The sequence below is a fragment of the Balaenoptera borealis genome (assembly GCF_965194805.1).
Source record: "Balaenoptera borealis genome assembly, chromosome: 3".
In the NCBI taxonomy this organism is placed as follows: Eukaryota; Metazoa; Chordata; class Mammalia; order Artiodactyla; family Balaenopteridae; genus Balaenoptera; species Balaenoptera borealis.
In genome coordinates, this window is record NC_138866.1 from 84785787 (window position 1) to 84805354 (window position 19568).

Consider the following 19568-nt stretch of genomic DNA (forward strand, 5'->3'; position numbering starts at 1 on the left):
CTGGACTGGATAGAACGTTCCAGGAAGCTCAGACTCTGCCCTAGGTCCCTCCCCAAAGTATGCAAGATGCCTGACCAGTCCTTGGTTACACCCCGACTTTGTAAACCTGCCTGAAGCACCATGCCGGACACCAGCCTGGGCCACTCCCCTGGGTGACTGGCCCCTTCCTGCCTCTCTCTTTCCGGTACCCCGTCCCCACTGGCCGAGGCCAGCCTGAAGGGCGCCCCACCCACCCCCATCCTGACCTCTCCAGCTTTAGGTGAATCTCTTCCAGCAGGTCTTGGTGCTCCGCCAGAAGCCGCTGGGCTGAGGCCACGTCCACCACCTCGTCTTCCTCGCTGTGCAGCTGAGCCCGGACACCGCCTGCCCGCAGCAGCCGCCGGCTCCCCTGCAGGAAGCCCTGGCGGGCCTGCGCCTCGGCCTGGGCCCGGGACCGTCGGGTCACTTGCTCCTGCACTCGCTCCAGCAGCCCCTGTGGCGTCTCCACCTGTCCCTGCAGAGACTGGCTCTCTGTGGGGCCCAGGTCCTCGACCCTGTGAGACAGGGCCCACCGCCTAGTCCGGGCCCCTCCCTGGGCCCAGTGCCCGGGCCTGTGCTCCCCAGGGCCAGTGGTGGCGACTCTGAACTGGCCCCTCACCCTCCACCTAGGGGCAGCAAGCACGTGCGGCTCTCTCTTTCGCCATGAGCACGTTCTCATACTGCTCCCCAACCTGTGCCCTGCCCTTCGGACAGCACATCCTGCCCGTCCTCCCCACCTCAATTTCTGTCCTCTTCCCCATTCCAGAACCCTGCTCAGGCCTTCACGGTGCCGAACCCAGGCCGTACTCGCTAGCGGCCCTTTGCCTCTCTCCCGCGCCAGCATCTTCTGCTGGCTCACTTGACAGCGGTGGCTGTCTTCTAAGTGCCCCGGCTCCAGGGTTTCTAGCTGGAGTATCATGTCTTGCAGCTGGACCCATGTGGTTCCACACTCCTGCAGAAAACCGCACACATGCGTGGTGCATGCCAGCTGTGTTTCCTTCTCTTTCTTCAGGGCCTCCAGCTGCTCCCACCTGGGCAGAGGGAGCAGGGCTGTCTCAGGGATGTCACGTCACAGGGACACCACCCTGTCCATCCTGGGGTCTTGGCCGGAGGCTCGCATGACAGAAGGTGCCAGGCTGGCCAACCCCACGCCCTCTCCTCTCTGCCTCTGACATGTCCAGTCTTTGTTCCTGGCATCTTGGAGGTCAGGTGAGCTGGCACTCAGGCCTGGGCACTGCATCCAGGCTGCCCCCCTCACCTTGCACTCCCTCCTCATGCTCACCTGCAGCTCAGTTCCTCCTGCTGTCGCTGGATTTTGGGGAAATCTACAGGACATCTCTGCTTCAGCTGCTCAGTGGAGCTGCTAACCTCAGCCCAGAGGCCTCTTCCCACAGCCAGGGCAGTGAAGAATTTCTGGGGGAAAGAGATTCCAGGCCTTGAGGGGAATTTTCTCTTCCCACACTTCCCTTAAGACTAGGAATGACCTCAGATAGGGGCTGTTACAGAGACGTTTGAGCTGCATCCCTCTGGAAGGACAGGGATCTGTGTCCTTAAAGGGCTGGGAGGGCCCTTTAAAAATTCAAGACCAGGCATCTAAATTGGACAGGAAGAAGCAAAACTGTCACTATTTTCAGATATGATTTTACATATAGAAAACACTAAAGACTCCACCAAAAAACTCTTAGAACTAATAAATGAATTCAGTAAAGTAGCATACAAAATCAATATACAGAAATTTGTTGACTTTCTATACACTAATAATGAACTATCAGAAAGAGAAATTAAAACAGTCCCATTTACAATTACAACAAAAAGAATAAAATACCTAGGAATAAATTTAACCAAGGAGGCAAAAGATCTGTACACTGAAAACTATAAGACATTGATGAAAAAAATTGAAGAAGACACAAATAAATTGAAAGATATTTTGTGTGCATAGATTAGAAGACTAAAATTTGTATGGAACAACAAAAGATCTCAAATAGCCAAAGCAATCTTTTTTTTTTTTTTCAAAGCAATCTTGAGAAAGAACAAAGCTGGAGGTATCATGTACCTTGATTTCAAACTATATTACAAAGGCATAGTAATCAAAACAGTATGGTACTGGCATAAAAACAGACACATAGCTCAATGCAGCAGATAGAGAGCCCAGAAATAAACTCATGCATATATGGTCAATTAATTTATGACAAAGGAGCCAAGACTATACAATGGGGAAAGGACAGTCTCTTCATAAATGGTGCTGGGAAAACTGGACAGCCACCTGCAAAAGAATGAAACTGGAACATTATCTTACACCACACACAAAAATTAACACAAAATGGATTAAAGTCTTGAATGTAAGACCTGAAATCATAAAACTCCTAGAAGAAAACATAGTGGGGTAAGCTCCATGACCAGTCAGATGATGATTTTTTGGATTTGACACCAAAAGCAAAGCAACAGAAGCAAAATAAACAAGTGGTACTACATCAAACTAAAAAGCTTCTGCCTAGCAAAGGGAACCATCAACAAAATGAAAAGGCAACCTATGGAATGGGAGAAAATATTTGTGAATCATATATCTGATAAGGGGTTAATATCCAAAATATATAAAGAACTCACACAACTCAACTGCAAAAATAATAATAATAATAATAATATAATTTAAAACTGGGCAGAGGCTCTGAATAGACATTTTTCCAAAGAAGACATACAGATGGCCAAGAGCTACATGAAAAGATGCTCAATATCACCATCATAAGGGAAATGCAAATTAAAACCACAATGAAATATCACCTCATACTTGTTAGAATAGCTATTATCAAAAAGACAAGAAATAACAAGTGTTGGCGAGGTTGTGGGGAAAAGGGAACCCTTGTGCATTGTTGGTGTGAATGTAAATTGGTGCAACCACTATGAAAAATAGTATGGAGGTTCCTCAAAAAATTAAAAATAGAACTACCATATGATCCAGCAATTCCACTTCTGGGTATTTATCTGAAGAAAATGAAAATACTAACTCAAAAATATATATGCACGCCTATCCTCATTGCAGCATTATTTATAATAGCCAAGATTATGGAAACAACCTAAGTGTCCATCAGTGGATGAATGAACAAAGAAAATGTGATACACACACGCACGTGTGCACGCATGTGCGTGCTTGCACTGGAATACTATTAAGCCATAAAAAAAGGAATGAAATCTTGCCATTCAGGACAATATGGATGGACCTTGACAGCATTATGCTAAGTGAAATAAGTCAGATGGAGAAAGACAAATACCATATGATCTTACTTAAATGTTGGATCTAAAAGAAAAAAACAACAGGCTCAGAGATTCACAGAACACATTGGTGGTTGCCAAAGGGGAGGAGTAACGAATGGGTGGAATGGGTGAAATGGGTGAAGGGAGTCGAAAGGTACAAACTTCCAGTTATAAAATAAAAAGTCATGGAGATGTAATGTACAGCATGGCAACTATAGTTAATAACACTATATTGCATATTTGAAAGTTGCTAAGAGAATAAGTCTTAAAAGTTCTCATCACTAGAAAAATAATTCTGTAACTATGTACGTATGGCGATGGTTGTTACCTAGATTTATTGTTGTGGGCATTTTGCAATAATATACAAACATCTAATTATTACGCTGTACACCTGAAATAATATAGTGTTGTATGCCAATTATACCTCAATTTAAAAACATTCAAGGCCAGCTCCCTCCCTCCCTCCCTCCCTCCTCCCAGACAGGACCATGGCTAACATGGAGCACTGAGAGTGGATAAGGGGGAGGCAGAAGCATGGTGAGGAGGGAACAGGGCAGGAATAAAGAGGGGCAGCAGGGCCAAGCAGCTAAGACCCCCCCCCAATGGCTCCAAGGGGGCTGTACCTCATACTTGAGCTGCATGACCTCCAAGTTGTGGCCTGGGGCTGCAGTGTTCGGAACAGCCCTGTCTGGTTTGCCAGCCAGGACTGCAGCTCCCCCAGGAGCCACAGAAGCCAAACAGGGCCACCACCTCCTCCAGCCGGGCCCTGCGGTGCTGAGGAGAGGCCGGCCCAGAGGCTGGGGTGAGGGTCAGTGCCCGCCACGGGGCGCTCAGAGCAGGTCCCCCATCACCTCCCAACCAGCAGAGCCCAGGGCCAGGGCCAGAAATGGTCCCTGTCCCACAGCTGGGCTCTGTGCCCTCTGTCAGAGGTGGCACAGGGTAGAGGGCCCCGGCAGAATGTGTGCTTTTGCTCTTGTCCTACTCACGTCCTTTGGTCCACGCTTCTCGCATGGGACCTGACCCCGCTCCCGGGCCCCCTCCTCTCCGGGCTCTCCTCTAGCCGCTTCTGGGCCTCACTGCTGTGCTCCAGGCACCCTGGCCCTCATTCCTCCATTGGGACTCTTTCCTGCCTTTGCACAGGTCCTGCCTAGAACGCTCCTCCCTGCCATTTCCCCCTGCCCTCCCCCTGGCTCACCTGCTCTCAGCTTCTCATTGTTCAAGTCTCTGCCTAAATGTCCTTCCCTCAGCGACGCCTTCCCTGACTCCCCGTCCTGACCTGGGCTCCCCTCTCACGCTCCCATCACACCCGCGTCTGTCTGTCTAATGACTTGTTTCACATCTTCTCTGCCATGACGTAAGCTCCCCAAGGTCAGGGAGCAAGTCCAGTCACTGCTCTGTCCCTGGGCTCATGGCTCAGGGTCTAGCCCCGAGTGGGTGCTCCGTGAACGTTTCTTGAACAAGGAGCGTTACCTCTGCCAGGGTCCGCAGGCCCTCATAGACCTGGCTCAAGTGGTCCTGTGTCTGGAGGATGGTGTTGGGGTCAAAGTCAGGGTCAGGCTCATCTGGGAGGGGCCATCTTCTGGATGCCCCGGGGGCCAGAGTAGCAGGAAACCTCACGCGGGGCGCCTGGGTTTCTTGGGCCTTCTTTCGGAGAGCTCAGCGCAGACACCACCTGTGCGGACAGGACAGAGGCCAGCATGTCCGGAGGGGGCTCCCCGCAAGCAGCAGAAGGCTAGGCTGGGTGGGGCCAGCGGTTGTACCTGGGATTCTTGTTCCATGATGTGGCTGACGGGCACCTGGCCGGGCAGCACCCCCAGTCCTTCAGCTCCCAGGTGTCGGGGCTCGTCCGGTGCAGGGGCTGCCGGGTCTCTCCCGGGAGCTGGGTGAAGTGCGTCCCTGTGGGAGCACAGGTTCTGAGGGCTATGCTGGTCCTGCTCCTCTTCTTGACCCAGGAGCTGGCCAGTGGGGATGGGCGGGGGATTATTTATTACTCAGGCCTGTGCCAGGAGCCCTGGGGGTGAGAAGAGGATGAGGGACAGAGCTTCCTGTTTAGGGCCTTACGATCTTCTCAGGCTTGCAAGCCCACAGACCTAGAGCTGATGGGACACCTCCTGGGACTGTGCACGGAGAAGCAGAATGTACATTGTGTGAAATAAATACTACGGGTGTCCAGGGGGGGGAAAATGGCCAGAACAGTCTGGGGCTGTTGGGAAAGATTTCATGGACAAGGTGGGCCTCAGTGGGCCTGGCTGGGGGAGTAGGATTTGCAGAGGGGGAGGCAGAGTGGCTCTGGTGGTAGGAGATGGGGCAGAGAGGGGTGGGGGAAGCACAGGTTGGCCCTCCCGATGGGAGTGGACGAGCATCTGGTCTCTGTCCCTCTGTGCCTCTGGCCCTTTGGGTCCCATCCTGAGGTCTCCCAGTCGCATCTCCATCAACTCTGCTCCAGCCTTCAGGGGGCTCCCTCTGTATGGAGGAGGGAAGGCTCTGCTTAGCTGCCAAAGTTGTTCCCCACCCCCAGGAGAGGGGGCATTTCTGTATCAACCACCCCCACTGGGCAAAGCAAGGGTCTGGAAATGCCGGCGACTAGGACTAACCTCTCTATCAATGCCAGGGCTGGCTGGGCAGTAGAGGACACAAAAGAAGGATAAGGCACCTCCCATTCATTCATTTAAACAATTAGCTCAGACTGGAGAAGGAGGCCACACAGAACAGGAGGAAGGCAATACCAAAAGCAGTGTGTGTTAATATAAGTGCTGGAGTTAAACATCATAGCCACACAGGGAGGGATAGGGTGGATACAGCCCTGGACCAGGAGTTGGGAGGCCTCTCCAGCAGGTGTGAGGGCAGTAATTTGGCATCTGTGAACCTTGGTTTCCTCATCTGTAGAGGAAACCAGACAACTGCTAACACACTGTGGATCTATTTTCAAAAATTGTGAATTATGTGGTCCAGGGAATAAATGCAAAGGAAAAGAGATAGCTCGACCTTGGCTAGGTTAGAACCATAGACTTTTCAGACCTGGTTAGTCTGGTCCTGGTGGTCAGGACCAGAACCCCAGTCAGCTACCGACTACTCCACCAGGCCCCCTCCCAAGATATGAGGACATGAGCTGCAGCTCTGCAGGTGCATGGGACGTGGCTGGGCAGAGAGAGGGCATCTGGGAAATGGAGCTTCCTTGGGATGAGGGTAGAGGGACCAAATGTGAGTGCAGGGTCTGAGGGCTGTGATTTATGCATCTTGAGCTACATGTATGGCTTATTGGAAGACAATTTCAAGCCCTCATAGGGTGGACCGAACTGCCCACCAGGTAGTTATGTGTTTCTTTTAAAACTGGAGGCTCAATGAACTGAGGGAGGGGGTTCAGAAAGCAGTCTGGTGTAGTGATTAGGCCACCCAAAACCTAAAAAGGCCAAGTCAGGAGAGAGAGCCAAATAGGGCTGAAGGCTGAAGGGTCACCTTAGGCCTGGTGGTGAAAGTAAAGGGACACTCCTGGAGGAAACTGATCAGTGCCTGGGAACTGGCGGGCGAAGTGAGCAACGCCAAACTACACTTCGATGGCCTCCAACCGTGAGCAGACAGGACTCCACTGTGGGTGGGTCGGCAGGGGAGATGATCTGAGGAGGGGTGGGCACCTCCAAGCCCAGGAGAAGGCCAGGTCAGGGGCCACAAATGCCCTCCCATTTCCACCCTCTGTGTGACCATGGGAGAGCGGGCACAGCACGCACATTTGATGTCGGAGGCCCGTGGGTCTGGGTCCCTGCCCGGTCAGTCCCCGCGTACCAGGAGCGACGACGCCCGGGCTGCGGCCGCCCCGCGGGCTCGTCCAATCGCCGCAGCTCGGCCCCAAAGGCGCGCACTGCGCGCTCCAGCCGCAGGTGGCACCACAGCAGGGCCTCAGCGGCTGCCTGGTTCTGCCCCAAAGGACGTGCTCTCCAGCGCTGACCGCCGCTCCTGGAGCCACAAGGCTGCCTCCGCCACGTCGGCGAAGTACTGAGGAGGGCAGGCTGGGCACGGGCCGATCCCGCACTCCCCGCCCGGCCGCCCAGCGACCTGCTGGACAAGCAGGGCCGCCTGCAGCCGCGCGCCCCGCCCCGCCGCCCGGGCCCAGAGCCTCTGCCACGCGCCCTACACCGCCGTGATCGGGGCCCGCGTGCACCCAGGTCGCGTCCCCTCCGCACGAGATCAGTGCACACGGACTGGTGGCGGCGGAGCTTGGCTTCTAGGGCCTGGCAGATAGCAGAGCAGGGAGCTGGGCGAGGGGAAGGGCGGGAAGGCAGGGAGAGGGGAACCGGCAGGGCGCAGGGTAGTGGGCACCTTGTGTTGCTGCAGGGCCGCAGCGATCTGGCTGAGATCCGGGCCCAGGGCCGCATCCTCCACCAGCTGTCCCCGCTCCCTCACCCAGGCGTCCTCCTCCTCACAGTCGTGCAGGAGCTCTGCCCGCTGCAGGGTCTGCTCCAGCAAGGCCCACCTGAGGGACAGCAAGGGCCACAGAGGGGCTCGGGGAGTGACGGGGCTTGGGGAGGGGGTTCCCCAGGAGGCCCAGACACTCCCCCTTAGACAAGAGTTTTCCTTTTCCTGGATGACTCAACAGAGGAGACAGAGGCCTTGGGGATGAGGGTCAGCGTAGAGGAAGTTGCCAGGCAGCACTGTTTTAAGCTGGGCAGGGGGTAATTTGTGTTACAGAAAAGTTCTGGAGAGGGTAGGGGAGTTCGGATGAGCTCTTACCGGGACCTGGCAAGAGACACCAGGTTCTGGTGGAGCTGGGCCAGCACCCTGGCCTTGGCCTGCAGCACTTCCACACTAGTGCCCAGGGAAGAATCCAGCTCCGTTGTCTGGTGGGCAGGATGGCTCACGTGGGCGCCATGGGCCAAGATCTGGGCCTCCAGCAGGTCATGCCCCTGAAGCAGCTCCACTACCTCTGCCAGCTGCTGCCCACAGGCCATGGAGATGGCCAGCACCTGGCCAGGGACAGACGAGTGGTCATTAAAGTCCCAGCGTGCTGGGTCCCCGTGAACGCCAGGGCTGGCGCATCCTGCTGTGTTTCCCAGGGATCTGCTGGCCCAGGGCCCACCTGCAGCTGGTTGAGCTGGTTGGAGGCAGTCTACTTCCTGCAGCAGGCTCGGCACAGCCTGCATGCCTGCCATCTGCTTCCTCTGCCCTTGGAGCCGCGGAAGGAGCCGCTCCCAGCACTGAGTGATCGCCAACTGCCTGGGGGATATGAGAATAAGGGTGGTACCCACTGGGCTGGGGTAGGGAAGCTACCTTGGGGTCCACAGTTGCAGGGTGGGGATTGGCTGTCCTGGAGGAGCCTGAGTACCGTGGCTGGAGCTGCGAGCATCCATCCAGTTGGGGCAGTGTCCCCGCCTTTTAGACACAGGCAGAGAAGCTGGAAGGAGGGCTTGGGAGGTTCAGGCCTTCACGGACCCCCAAGCCTTCTTTCCAGTCCTCATCTCAGGTGATAGCAACTCTATCCTTCCAGATGCCCTGGCCAGAACCTTGATAACTCACTTTCTCACACCCCACATCTGATCTGTGTGCAGATCCTGTTGGATTCAAAATATATGCAGGATCCCACCAATTTCTCATCACCTTCACTGCTTCTCTGGTCTGGATTATTATTATCTCCTTCTGACTTTGCCCTTTCAGTCTATTCCTGACATGGCATCCAGAGTGATCACTGTAAAACAAAAGTTAGATTGTGTCACTCCTCTGCTCAAGCCCTGTCATGAGTGCTTATCTTTTGCTGAGTAAAAACCAAGCCTTTACCGTGTCCTGCAGGGCCCAGCAGGATCTCTGCCACCACCTCTCGCCTCCATACCTCCCTGACCTCAACTACAACTTGTTCACTTGGCCAGCACTGGCTTCTGTGCTGTTTTACAAATATGCCAGGCATGTACCCACCTTGGGACACTGCACTAGTAGAGTCTGTCCTCATATCTGTATGGCTTCTCACTTCTTGCTGGTCTTTGCTCAAAAGTAAACCCCCTCTGACCACCCAATATAATTCCCTCCCCCCACCTTGGCACCTCATATTCCTCTATTCTGCTTTATTATTTTTTAAAATCACTATCTCACATACTATATATTTTTTCTGTTTTCCTTAGTAGTATGTAAGCTCTATGAAGGGAGGGATTTTTGTTTGTCCTCTTCACTGCTAAATCTCTAACACCTAGAATAGTACTTGGGACACAGTAGATACTCAATAAATGTTTAGTGAATGAATTAATAAGAGGCTATCTAGAAAGAACAGTGCTTTACCAAAAGGGATCAATTATGGATGGTGGAATTTCAGACACCAGTGGGAGCTAGATCCTTTTATTTCTATTTATTTATTTATTTATTTAGGCCGCGCCTCGCAGCTGGTGGGATCTCAGTTCCCTGACCAGGGATCGAACCTGGGCCCCGGCAGTGAAAGCGCTGAGTCCTAACCACTGGATTGCCAGGGAATTCCCAGGAGTTAGATCTTTTTAAAGGGAGCCCCAAACCCATAAATCATCCCTGCCTCTGTGTCCAGGAATGGGCTGTGTAAAGATAGGGGCACGGTAGGAAGGCCCTAGCCTATTTTGAAGACCGTTCACGTGCCTGGGGCTCACCTGCAGGCCACCTCTGCCCAGCCATGGTAGTGCTCCTGCTGGAGGATGTCTGCAATCTCGGCCAGGGCCTGGAAGCGCCCCTCCTGGGGCAGGATGCCGGCCTCCAGCATGCACAGCCTCTGGATGGCCGCTTCCACTGTGGCTGGGCTGGCCGGTGGGGCTGCGGCCCGGTCCAGCACCTGCTCTGTGTCTGTCAGAAAGCTCTCCTGGAGGGCCACCTTACGCTGGAAGCGCCGGGACAGGGTTTCCAACCTCTCTAGTTGCAGGAACCTCTGCTGTAGGGCCTGGCTGCACGAGGCCTCTGCCTGCTCCAGGCCTGCCCAACTCTGGGACAGCTCTGCAGGGCCCAGGCCCTCGTGCGGCAGGAAGTGCCTGCGATTCTGGGCTCGGAGTGCCATCTGCAGCTGGAAGAGCAGGGCCTCCGTGGCCCCTCGCTGCTGCAGCCTCGGTGGCTTCTCCTGGGTGCGGAAGGAGGCAAAGGCCACCAGCAGCTGGTGCATGCCTGGCAGGGTGTCTGGGAAATCCCGGGCCTCCAGTTGCACCGGCTTCTCTGCGATCCACCACAGGAGGTCGGCCACCAGCTGCTCGCACTGGGTCTGCAGCGCCTCTGTCTCCTGGAGCTGAAGCAGGATCTGGCAGAGGGCACGGGAAAGGGTCAGGGTGGCACCTGGGGGCAGGCCCTGAAATCCAGGCCCTGGAGGCCCTCCCCTTTTGGGTGCTGAGTGCCAGCCAGGCTTGCCCAGGTGGGCAGTAGCTCCTGCCCTCAGCTGAGGACACACTAAAGTGGGGTTCCTCCCAGCCCCCAGAGAAGCGGGTCTGCCACCATTCTACACTCAGACCTGGGAGTGTGGGGCCCCGTCCTGCCTTCCTCTATCTTATTTTACTCCATTTGGCCTCAACTCTGGGGGGGGGCTGTTCTATTTCTGAGCCTTCTTTCCCTTCCCTGAGGCCGCCACACCCCTAAAGCAGCTCAGAGCCCTTGGCCTGGATCATCTCCCCCATGCCCAGCTGAGACACCAACCCTGAGAACAGGCCTCCCAAGCCTCAGCCTCTGCCATCGTGCCCAGAGGGTAAGAGAGCCCCCAGAAACAAGGACTCAGCCCAGCAGAGCTGCGCTGCGCTTGTCCTTGCAGAGTCCAGCTCTCTGAGCCTTTTAATCCCATTAGGAGCTTAACAACCTAAGAGCAGAGGGGGAGGGGGAGGGGCAGGAAGGGGCACCACCCACCTGGCTTTCCTGTGTGCCAGGCACTGTGCTTATGCTCCGTTGCACACTCATAGCAGCCTTCTATTACCCAGAATTAATTATCTATTGCCCAGGAATCGTCATCTACACTCTACAGACGGAGTGCAGTAAAGTTAGGTGACACAGCCAAGGCCACACAGCGAGGAAGGGGCAGAGACAGCCTTCAAACTCGGGTGTGTCTGACTCCGGAGCCCGTGTTCACCCCACCTCTCCTCGATGCCACCTTCCCTTTGTTACCAACCTTCGCGAGTCTCCTCTGGACAGTCTGCCCCTGGTGCAGGTGGGAGAAGTGGTGGTAGTAGAAGGAGATGTGAGTCATGATGGAGCGCTCATCGGGCTGTAGGGCCACCACGTCCTCGGGGTCCAGCAGCTGAGCGATGCCCAGCTCCTGCTCAGCCACGCGGAAAGCACAGTGGAGGTCGTGCAGCGGGCGGTCGGGACGCAGGGAGCCGTAGTGAAGCAGATCTGGCCTGGGCAGAGAGCAGGCAGGGCTCTTTACCAGAGTCAGTGACTGCTTGGCTTTAAGTGGACTTGTTAAAAAGGCAAACCAGCTCCTATTGGTCATTCATACCTTGCAGTGCATTAGTTTTCCCCTGACAATTATCTGAGACCCCGGCTGAAGGAATAGGGCTGGGAGAGGGGAGGATTAATTTTGCTCAGGGGTCAGGCTCCTGGGTAGGGGAGGAAGCTCCAAAAGGTCAGGTGCTTGCCAGGGAGAGGACAGAAAAGAGAATCAGGGGCACAGAGAGTGGAGGAAGGCAGGGTCAAAGGCAAACCTGGCCAATTCCGTGGAAGGGGGTAGGGGTATCACAGACCGGGGCCTCAACTGTTAGCTGTCTTTATCTCTGTGCCCAGCGCGGGGGCCGGAGGGACATGGGAGAATGGGTGGGTTGAAGACCCAAGTCCTGGAGCAGTTGGCTCAGTGGGTAGAGGCCTCCCAGAAGGAAGCCAAGGGCTGCCTCAGGCCAGGCCAGGGTCCGGAGGCGCTGGGCCCCTCCCTCATGCACACCTGTGGGCGTGGATGAGGGCACGGAAGTCAAGCCCATCACTCCAGCTGCGGGAGAAGTCAGTGATGTTGGTGTTGGCGTTGGCGTAGCCGGCCGTCTCCCGCTGGCACCAGAGCAGCAGAGCCTCCTTGGCAGACAGCAGGGCTGTGCTGGCCCCAAACTCCTCCTGGAAGGACAGGGCAGCGGGTCACCATGCAGGGACAGGTGGGGTGGGGCAGCAGAGCCCGCAGGCCGTGGGAGAGGCAGGCTGGGCACGCTGTGATCCTGCTCTCCCACCTGGAGCATCTGACTGTACTCACTTTCACTCGTGCTGGGGAGGGAATGGGGGTGCGAGAGAAAGATTCTCCTTACAAAGAAGTGGAATGCTTGAAATAGGTCACCTCTGAGCAGCTGGCTTTGAGTCGCGATTGGTGACAACAGCAGCAGTAAGTCCTGTTTCTCCAGCCTTTCTGATGGGCCAGGCACTGTGCTAACCTACCCTGGGCTGCACAGAATTGAGTCTGGGCTTCATTAAACTGGCTCCTGGTCAACACGGGTTTCTGCCAACCAGCCACCAGCCTGCACACGTGGCTCTCCACCCAGCACAGCCCTCCGAGGTAGGCGCTATTAGTAGTTACATTCTAAGGATGGCACATGAGGTGCAATAAGAGAGATCAGGAAGCTGCCCTGGGTTCCCCAGCTGATAGGGAAGGGTCTCTCCTGACCCAGAAACATCTGACAGAGCCCATCTCTGACATGGGGAGCCCACCTGTCTGCCCCCACAATGCCTCATGCGACGGCTTCTTCAGACTGGGAAATGACTATCTATAACTGGTTTCAGTCTCCTGGATAATTCCCTTTATTCTGCTACTCTCGGCTTCCACCTACCCCCACTCCCGTCCCCATCCCTCTTCCACTCGGTGCTCCTTTCCCTTCTCCTTCCTGGCTCCACTTCTTTCCCTGCCTTCCATTCCTCGTCCCTGTCCTGCCCTCAGTGGTCCTCCCCTTCCATCCACTCCCTCCCTCGCCCCTCACACCCCAGAGTCCCCATCTCCTTTTCCCTTGACTCTTCCTCTCCTTTCCTCCCCTCTACCAATTCCTGTTTATAAACTCAGAATGTCAAAGCACAGCAGGCTGCATTTCCTTCCCTGCCCTTTGGGCCCCGGAGCTTGGGTAGGAAGGACAAGTGAGCAGCAGTGCAGGGGAGGGGAGGGGGAAAGAGCTTCAGGGCCTGGAGCTGGGCTCTGCCACAGCCAGGCCAGGGCCAGATATCCTGAGTGGCTGGGCTAGGCTAGCAGACATGAACCAGGAGAGATTCTGGGGTGAGCATGTGCGGGTGTGGGGTCAGCCTGGTCCCAGACATGTCTGAGTTTTGCAGGGAGCAGAGCCTGAGCTGGCGGCGGACAAGAGAGCCAGTTGGCTGGTTGGTGGCCGGTCAGGGGATGATGTGGACTTGCTGCTCCCAAGGGAAAAGGTGGCAGGGGCACCTGGAACTGGCCTTGGGGGTGGGGGAGGGGAGTGTGGCTTCCTGGAAGGGCTTGGGGTCAGTTAGAAATTCATCCATCCATTAATTCGCCACATACATGCTAGGCTCTGGGGATGTAGCTGGGCAAGGCCCCTGCTCTCCTGGGGCTAACAGTCCCCTCATGAGTGTAAAGGATCCCCTTGGATTTGAGCCAAATCTCTGGCTTCTTTTCATTAGGATTTCATTCTCCAGGTTTGCTTTCCTAACCTACTAGAATCAAGTTTTAGATGGGGTTTTAGAAACCATGAAACTATGAAAATTGATAAATATAAGGACTTTATGTGTTTACTCTTTCTGATCCAGTTGTGGGAAAACAAGAGGTAGAATGCAGGAAGATGGGGGACCATCTCTTTGGTTTTCAGGATCCTGGGGATTTGGAAACCTCCAGGGCTGGGGCTCCCTCTATATGTTTAATTTCCCCCAACAATACATTAAGGGGTAATGAAAGTTACAGGATTTCAATGCCCTGTAACAAATTGGGAGTGAAAGATGGGTGGTGGGCAGGTACCTTGACCCCCTCACTAGTGAATGACTCGTCCCAGATCAGGCTTGAAGCCTGTGAATCTAGTTCTCACCTCAGCGTATTACAGTCTCTCTGACGTTCTGAATTCTTTGCCCGTGGTTGAAGAGTGAATAGTAGTCGTGTGGATGCCAAGGATCCGTTGTGGGGATCCTAACAGTTGGGTGCAACTGCTCTGTCCCCAGGGCCCTGAGGTGAGGCCAGGGCTGGGCACTGGGGGCTGAGACATACCCTGTCCAGGGAGATGTGGGAAAACTGGAAACACAGAATGATGACCCAGGTGAGTCCCAGGATGAGCGTCTGGTCTCCATCCACGATGTTCTCTGGCTCAATGAGGGGTACTGGCACCTGTGGGCAAAGTTGACTGGGCTCAGCTGCAAAGCCCAGATACCAGAGAAGACTCGTAGTAACCAAATGTTCAGGGGGCTGGAGGGTGGATGGGAGGGTTCTGGAGTCTGTCCTGCCCTAGGAAACCCCCAGGGGAGAAGCAGGCAGGCACAAGGCCAGGCAAGTAAAGCCTTTCTAAGTGGCTGGGGCTTTGCTCCTAAGCCCCCTTAGGTAAAGTCCCAGCATGGTGAACTGGGCTGGACCACAGGAGCAGGAGGTCTCCCCATGCGTGGGCTACAGGTAAACCCAGGCCAGGATCAGTGGTTCAGCTATGGAGGTTGAAAAGAAGAGTCGTAAAAGTCAATGTATGAGCTCAATAGACAGCATCGACTGTCTGCCTCCACCTCCCAGGGCATCTGGGGATCTCCAGTGAGTGCTTGGGTCCCTGGCTCACCCTTGAATGTCAGCCTTCTTCATCAGTGTTCCATCTCCTGTTAAACATTCAGATTCCCAAGCTCCACCCAATCAGACTCTCTTGGACCAGGGCCCAGGAATTTGTATTTGGACAAACACCTCGGTGGTTCTTACGTGCACTAAAGTTGAGAACCTGCTGACCTAGATTTTGCCACTTGGACAGGGAGGGTTGAATCAAGGAGGGAAAGGAACAGAATAAACATGAAAGTCGCATGTGTCTTGGGCCCCTTCACCCTCTGGCTCCATCCTCCTCTTCCGGACCCCACAGCTCCAAGACCCATGGGATTCTTGCAGTTCCCTGAGATTCTAAGCTCAGGCCTTGGGGCTTTTGTACTGGCTATCCCTGCTGTCTGAAAATATTATTCCCCCAGAGAGTCCCATGGCTATTTCCTTCTCTTCCTTTAAGTCTTTACTCAAATGCTACTCTCTCAATGAGGCCTACCCTGGCCACCTTTTAAAAAATCTTCCTGATTTTGTGTTTAGTGACGTCATGGTAGGGGTATGAAGGCCTCGGAAATCAGCAAATACTACAAACCAGGGATTTTATCTGCCCCCTTCCCCTCAACTCCCCAGCCCAGATAGCTGGTTGTTAAACATTTACCAGCATATTGCTGATCTGGGTTCAAATAAACTGTCTCCCCTGAAACTGTAGGGCCCCTATGCTCAGGTCTGGGCTTTGTGACATGCAGTACCCAGCACAGGGCAAGGGCTCCAGAAATGAGTGCATCCCACATTCTGCTACTTATTAACTGTGTGCTGGGGGCCATAGCTTGACCATAGCTGCCTCAGATATATAGTGGAGACAAGGCTGTCACCTTCGTAGGTTTACGTATCAGTGACATGCTGTGTCTCTAAGCTTGAGGGGAGCCGCATAGCCTCTGACAAGGGCTGCGGGGCTTGCATCCTCCCCAGGTTCCCAAGAGGAGGTGGCTGGCTCACAGGCCATTGTCCCTGGGACCAAGTAGGGCCTGGCATTGTGTGGCCGGCAGCTTTCCGCTCTTCTGTGCACCCAGGGACGGCAGTGCTCCTGTCTGTTGCTTTGGCTTCTCACCTTCCCGGCCTCCCTTCGGCACGCCAGGCTTGCAGGGGGGCTGGCTGTGACCTCCATTCCAGGACTTAGGCTCAGCCCAGCCAGTTCCACCTGGGACTTCGTAGCCTCCAGGGGCGGCCACCTCGTGCTTTAGTACCTGAAGCCAGGAGCCCTTGGGCCTCCCAATTCCCGCTTCTCAATATAAATGACCCCTGCACAGCCCCCTGACACTGGCCATGAGGGTCCCTTTGTGTCCCTGGAGCTCTTGTCTCCTTTTAGAGACTATTTCTTTGGCCTGTCCCTTTCTCTCAGGGTCCCTCCTGTTTGCTTAGGGTCCCTCCCTGCTGTCTGGTCCAGCTTCTCCAAGGTAGCCCTGCATCTCCTCCCTCCACTGCCTGGCTCAGTGTCCGAGGCTCTTCCCCTGTGTCTGACCTTCCCTCACCCTTAGGGCCCCCTACCCAGGATCTGCTGGCCAGTTGACTGTGGGTCTGCCTGGTAAATAATTTCCTTATTTATGAAAAGAGAAGGTTAAGAGTGCACTGAATCTTTCAGCTTAGACTCCACAATCTCTCATTACAGTCAATGGCATATTCCATTTCCACCCACTGGGGACGATGGCTGTTCCACTTCAGCCGGTGGGTGTTCTCTAAACTGGGAGAACTGGGCAAGGAAGGGCTTTGCTTCCTGGACCTCTGTATCGCAGCTGCTCCTCCTGGATCCCGGCTCCAGATCCTCTGCTCTGCCCTGTGGCCGGCCCAGGAAGGATGATCTAGTCATCCAGCCTGTCCCCGCTGCACACCCCACCACCACGCCCAGAAGCCCTCTCCCCAGTGCCCACTTTGGCCCTGAGGAAGGCCAGAGCTCGGCTGCTGTTCTCTAGGAAGTGTATGCGCATGTGGTCCCGGTTGGGGGGTAGCAGGACCTCCCCCGAGATGAGCTCCAGCAGCCGCAGCAGGTGGGTGCCATCAGCCAGCTCTGTGTACAGGTTCTGGATCTTGATGCCCACCTGGGCATGGAGCAGGCATGGGAGGGGATGGAGTAGGCACAGGGTCAGCCTAACCTCACCTGTCTGCCCCATTCCTGGACCTGGGCTATGCAGCCCAGGGCATGCCTTGAGGAAGGAGCATTGGCCTCAGCTGTGCTTTGGGGTCGAAAGAAGTGGCCTCAGCCAGATGACCTCATAGTCGGTCCCCCAGGGTCCACTGGCCAGGGAGCTGGGGGGACAGTAGAGATGCGCTGTGGGGCACGCCCAACTACACTCACCCGGCCGTGCTGGAAGATATTGTTGATCCGCTTGGTGAAAGTCTTCTCCTGCATCTGTATGTGCTGTGCCTGCAGCTTGCGAATGTGACCCATCTTATACGCAGAGTCCATGGTGGGACTGGACTGGGAGAGCGGTCCAAGGCTCTGCCACTGGCCTCCTGCTTCACGTGCCTGTAGCCCCAAGGAACGGCTGGGGCTTGTGGGGCTGACCAGCCATCAGGCCTGGAGCTCTCTGGGGATGAGGGGCCACTGGACATTTCCTAAGCTGGGGATGTTGGGGGCATGGAGGTTGGGGGAGGACTGTGGATACTGATGACTCCCCGGGAGAGGGGGCCCCTCTCTGCCAGACAGTCCCCACATTTGGTGGGTGGTTGCGGCTTGGAACCTAGCCAGGTAAGGTCTGGTCCTTCTGGCTGGTGTCCTGAGCTTGAATGGCCTAGGGCCCCTTTTGTCCCATCCCACCTTCTAAATTCTTCTTCTAGAATTCCTGCTGCCAGAGGTTCCTCCTGGGCTACAGCGTTTGGCTGCTGCTCCTTGGGACGAAAAGGGCAGGTGGAAGGAAAACGGGAAACTACTTACCTTGGTGATGTGCAGGCCCTGGGAGGAGACCTGGCTGGACGGTTGGAGATGGCAGATAGGAGGGGCTGGGCGGGAAGGGAGAGACATCAGGAGAGGCTGAGGCTGGAGCTGGGGCCGCTCCATGGCCCTCCTCTTGGGCCAGCGGGGCAGGGGTGACAGCACACAGCCGGCATTGTTCTCTCACCTGCCGCAGGGCGTGGCCCAGACCGGGAGGGGGCGGCTCAAGAATGCTCCAGATCAGTTGCTCCAGGGTCTCCTCCTTCATCATCCCCCGCTGCAGATGCCTTCAGCATCAGGTGGGGGTCCTGGCTCCCAAGACGCAGAGGCCCATGGGATGGTCTCCAGTCGGCTCCAGGTGGGAGCACCATGGGGGTGCTGCAGTCCAGGTACAAGGTGCCGCAGGGCAGAGCCTCTGGTCAGAGCTTCTGCACCCACTTCCGGCAGGCTGGGGCTGCCCTTCTGCACCCCTGCAGAGCCTCTCCGTGAGCACCCACAGGGGCGGGGATGGGAGCGAGCCCGCTGGGCCATGGCCCTCGCATCCTCTCCTGGGGGACGCACCACAGACACACCACAGACTCAGACCAGGGCTGGGCTTTCCAGGCCCTGACGGAAATGCACCCAACCCAGCCCAGGGCTGCAGGGCGGTACTCCCTCAGGCCTGGGGCCACTTTCTGGAGGGGGCTCCCCCTGAGAAGGGGTAACCCGCAAAGTCCGTGGGAACGACAGAGCCTCCTCCAGAGTTGGAGACACGGTGTTCACTCTTTGGGGCCCCAGTGAGGCACCAGCACCTGTGCTCCCTCGGCACTGGCTGGGCCTGAGGCTCAGAGGTGGGGGCTGTAGGGGAGCCCCTCCCTTCCCTCCCTCCCCCTCCTCCCTCCCCCTCCTCCCCTCCCCCTCCCTCCCCTCCTCTCCCTCCCTCTCCCTCCCCTCCCTCCTCCCCTGCAACCTTGGACTGCATGCCAGAAGGAGAGCGAGTTCTAATTCAGGTGGCTTCACAGAACAGTCTGGTTACAGACACCGGGCTGGGCTGTGTGTCTGGGTTCATCCACCCAGCAGCCCTGGCACCACTTCAGGGAGGCGTCCCTGGCAGGCCAGGCCGGTGAGAGGAGCAGTGGCCACAGCCTGCCCTTGACAGCTGGGCAGGACCCATCACACCTGTGGCTGGGAGTGAGGAGCACGCTGCTCTGGAGCGGGGGCATCTCCCCGGTATCCGACGGGAGCCTCCACCCCTGCTGTCCTCTCCCTGTGGGGTCCCTCCTGCCACTGACTGGCTTCCTGGCACTAGGGATGAACCTGAGCTGCTTCCTCGCCCCAGCCCCAGGTCCAGTCAGGTACCAATGGCTGTTGCTACTGTGCCCCCCAGCGAGCACTCCACAGTGCACCCACCCCCCACCCGGTTACTCCCACTGACCCTGCAGGTCCTCGTCACTGTCCCCAGCTCATCACCCTGCCTGCACGTCAGCCGATGCCCGGCCCAATGTGCCTTCCCAGAGCAAGACTCCCCATTGCCTGGTCGGGACCAGAGGTTTCCTGCCCAAATCTGAACATCAGTGGTTCTCTCAGCTTAGAATGAGAATGCCCCTCTACTCCCCACCGTCCACATTCTCCAATCATATCAGCCCCAGTTAAAATCCTGCTCCTTCTAGGAAGTCCCCCCTCCTCCCACCTCTGTAAGCTTGTTTCACCTCCTGTTAAGAGCCTTGGCCCAGGGCATCCCATGTGATGTGACCACCAGAGGACAGGATGGAGCTGCATGACACT

At 55.9% G+C, this 19568-nt stretch overlaps 1 protein-coding gene across 1 annotated transcript in view; it reads right to left on the reverse strand.

Moving 5' to 3' along the window:
* The window catches only part of SPTBN5 (spectrin beta, non-erythrocytic 5), a 44496-nt gene extending 26663 nt beyond the window's left edge, over positions 1-17833 (reverse strand). Inside the window, 25 exon segments of the mRNA XM_082385914.1 lie at positions 246-1049; positions 1301-1431; positions 3891-3922; positions 3925-3987; positions 3990-4041; positions 4738-4836; positions 4838-4939; positions 5028-5163; positions 5324-5730; positions 7048-7079; positions 7082-7187; positions 7189-7392; positions 7398-7493; positions 7582-7735; positions 7993-8225; positions 8339-8366; positions 8368-8475; positions 9861-10492; positions 11345-11573; positions 12113-12276; positions 14366-14482; positions 16804-16971; positions 17229-17369; positions 17371-17391; positions 17395-17833. Coding sequence (XP_082242040.1) covers positions 246-1049; positions 1301-1431; positions 3891-3922; positions 3925-3987; positions 3990-4041; positions 4738-4836; positions 4838-4939; positions 5028-5163; positions 5324-5730; positions 7048-7079; positions 7082-7187; positions 7189-7392; positions 7398-7493; positions 7582-7735; positions 7993-8225; positions 8339-8366; positions 8368-8475; positions 9861-10492; positions 11345-11573; positions 12113-12276; positions 14366-14482; positions 16804-16971; positions 17229-17369; positions 17371-17391; positions 17395-17445 — 4310 coding nt within the window. The 5' untranslated portion in view covers positions 17446-17833.
* Positions 17834-19568: the final 1735 nt, after the last annotated feature.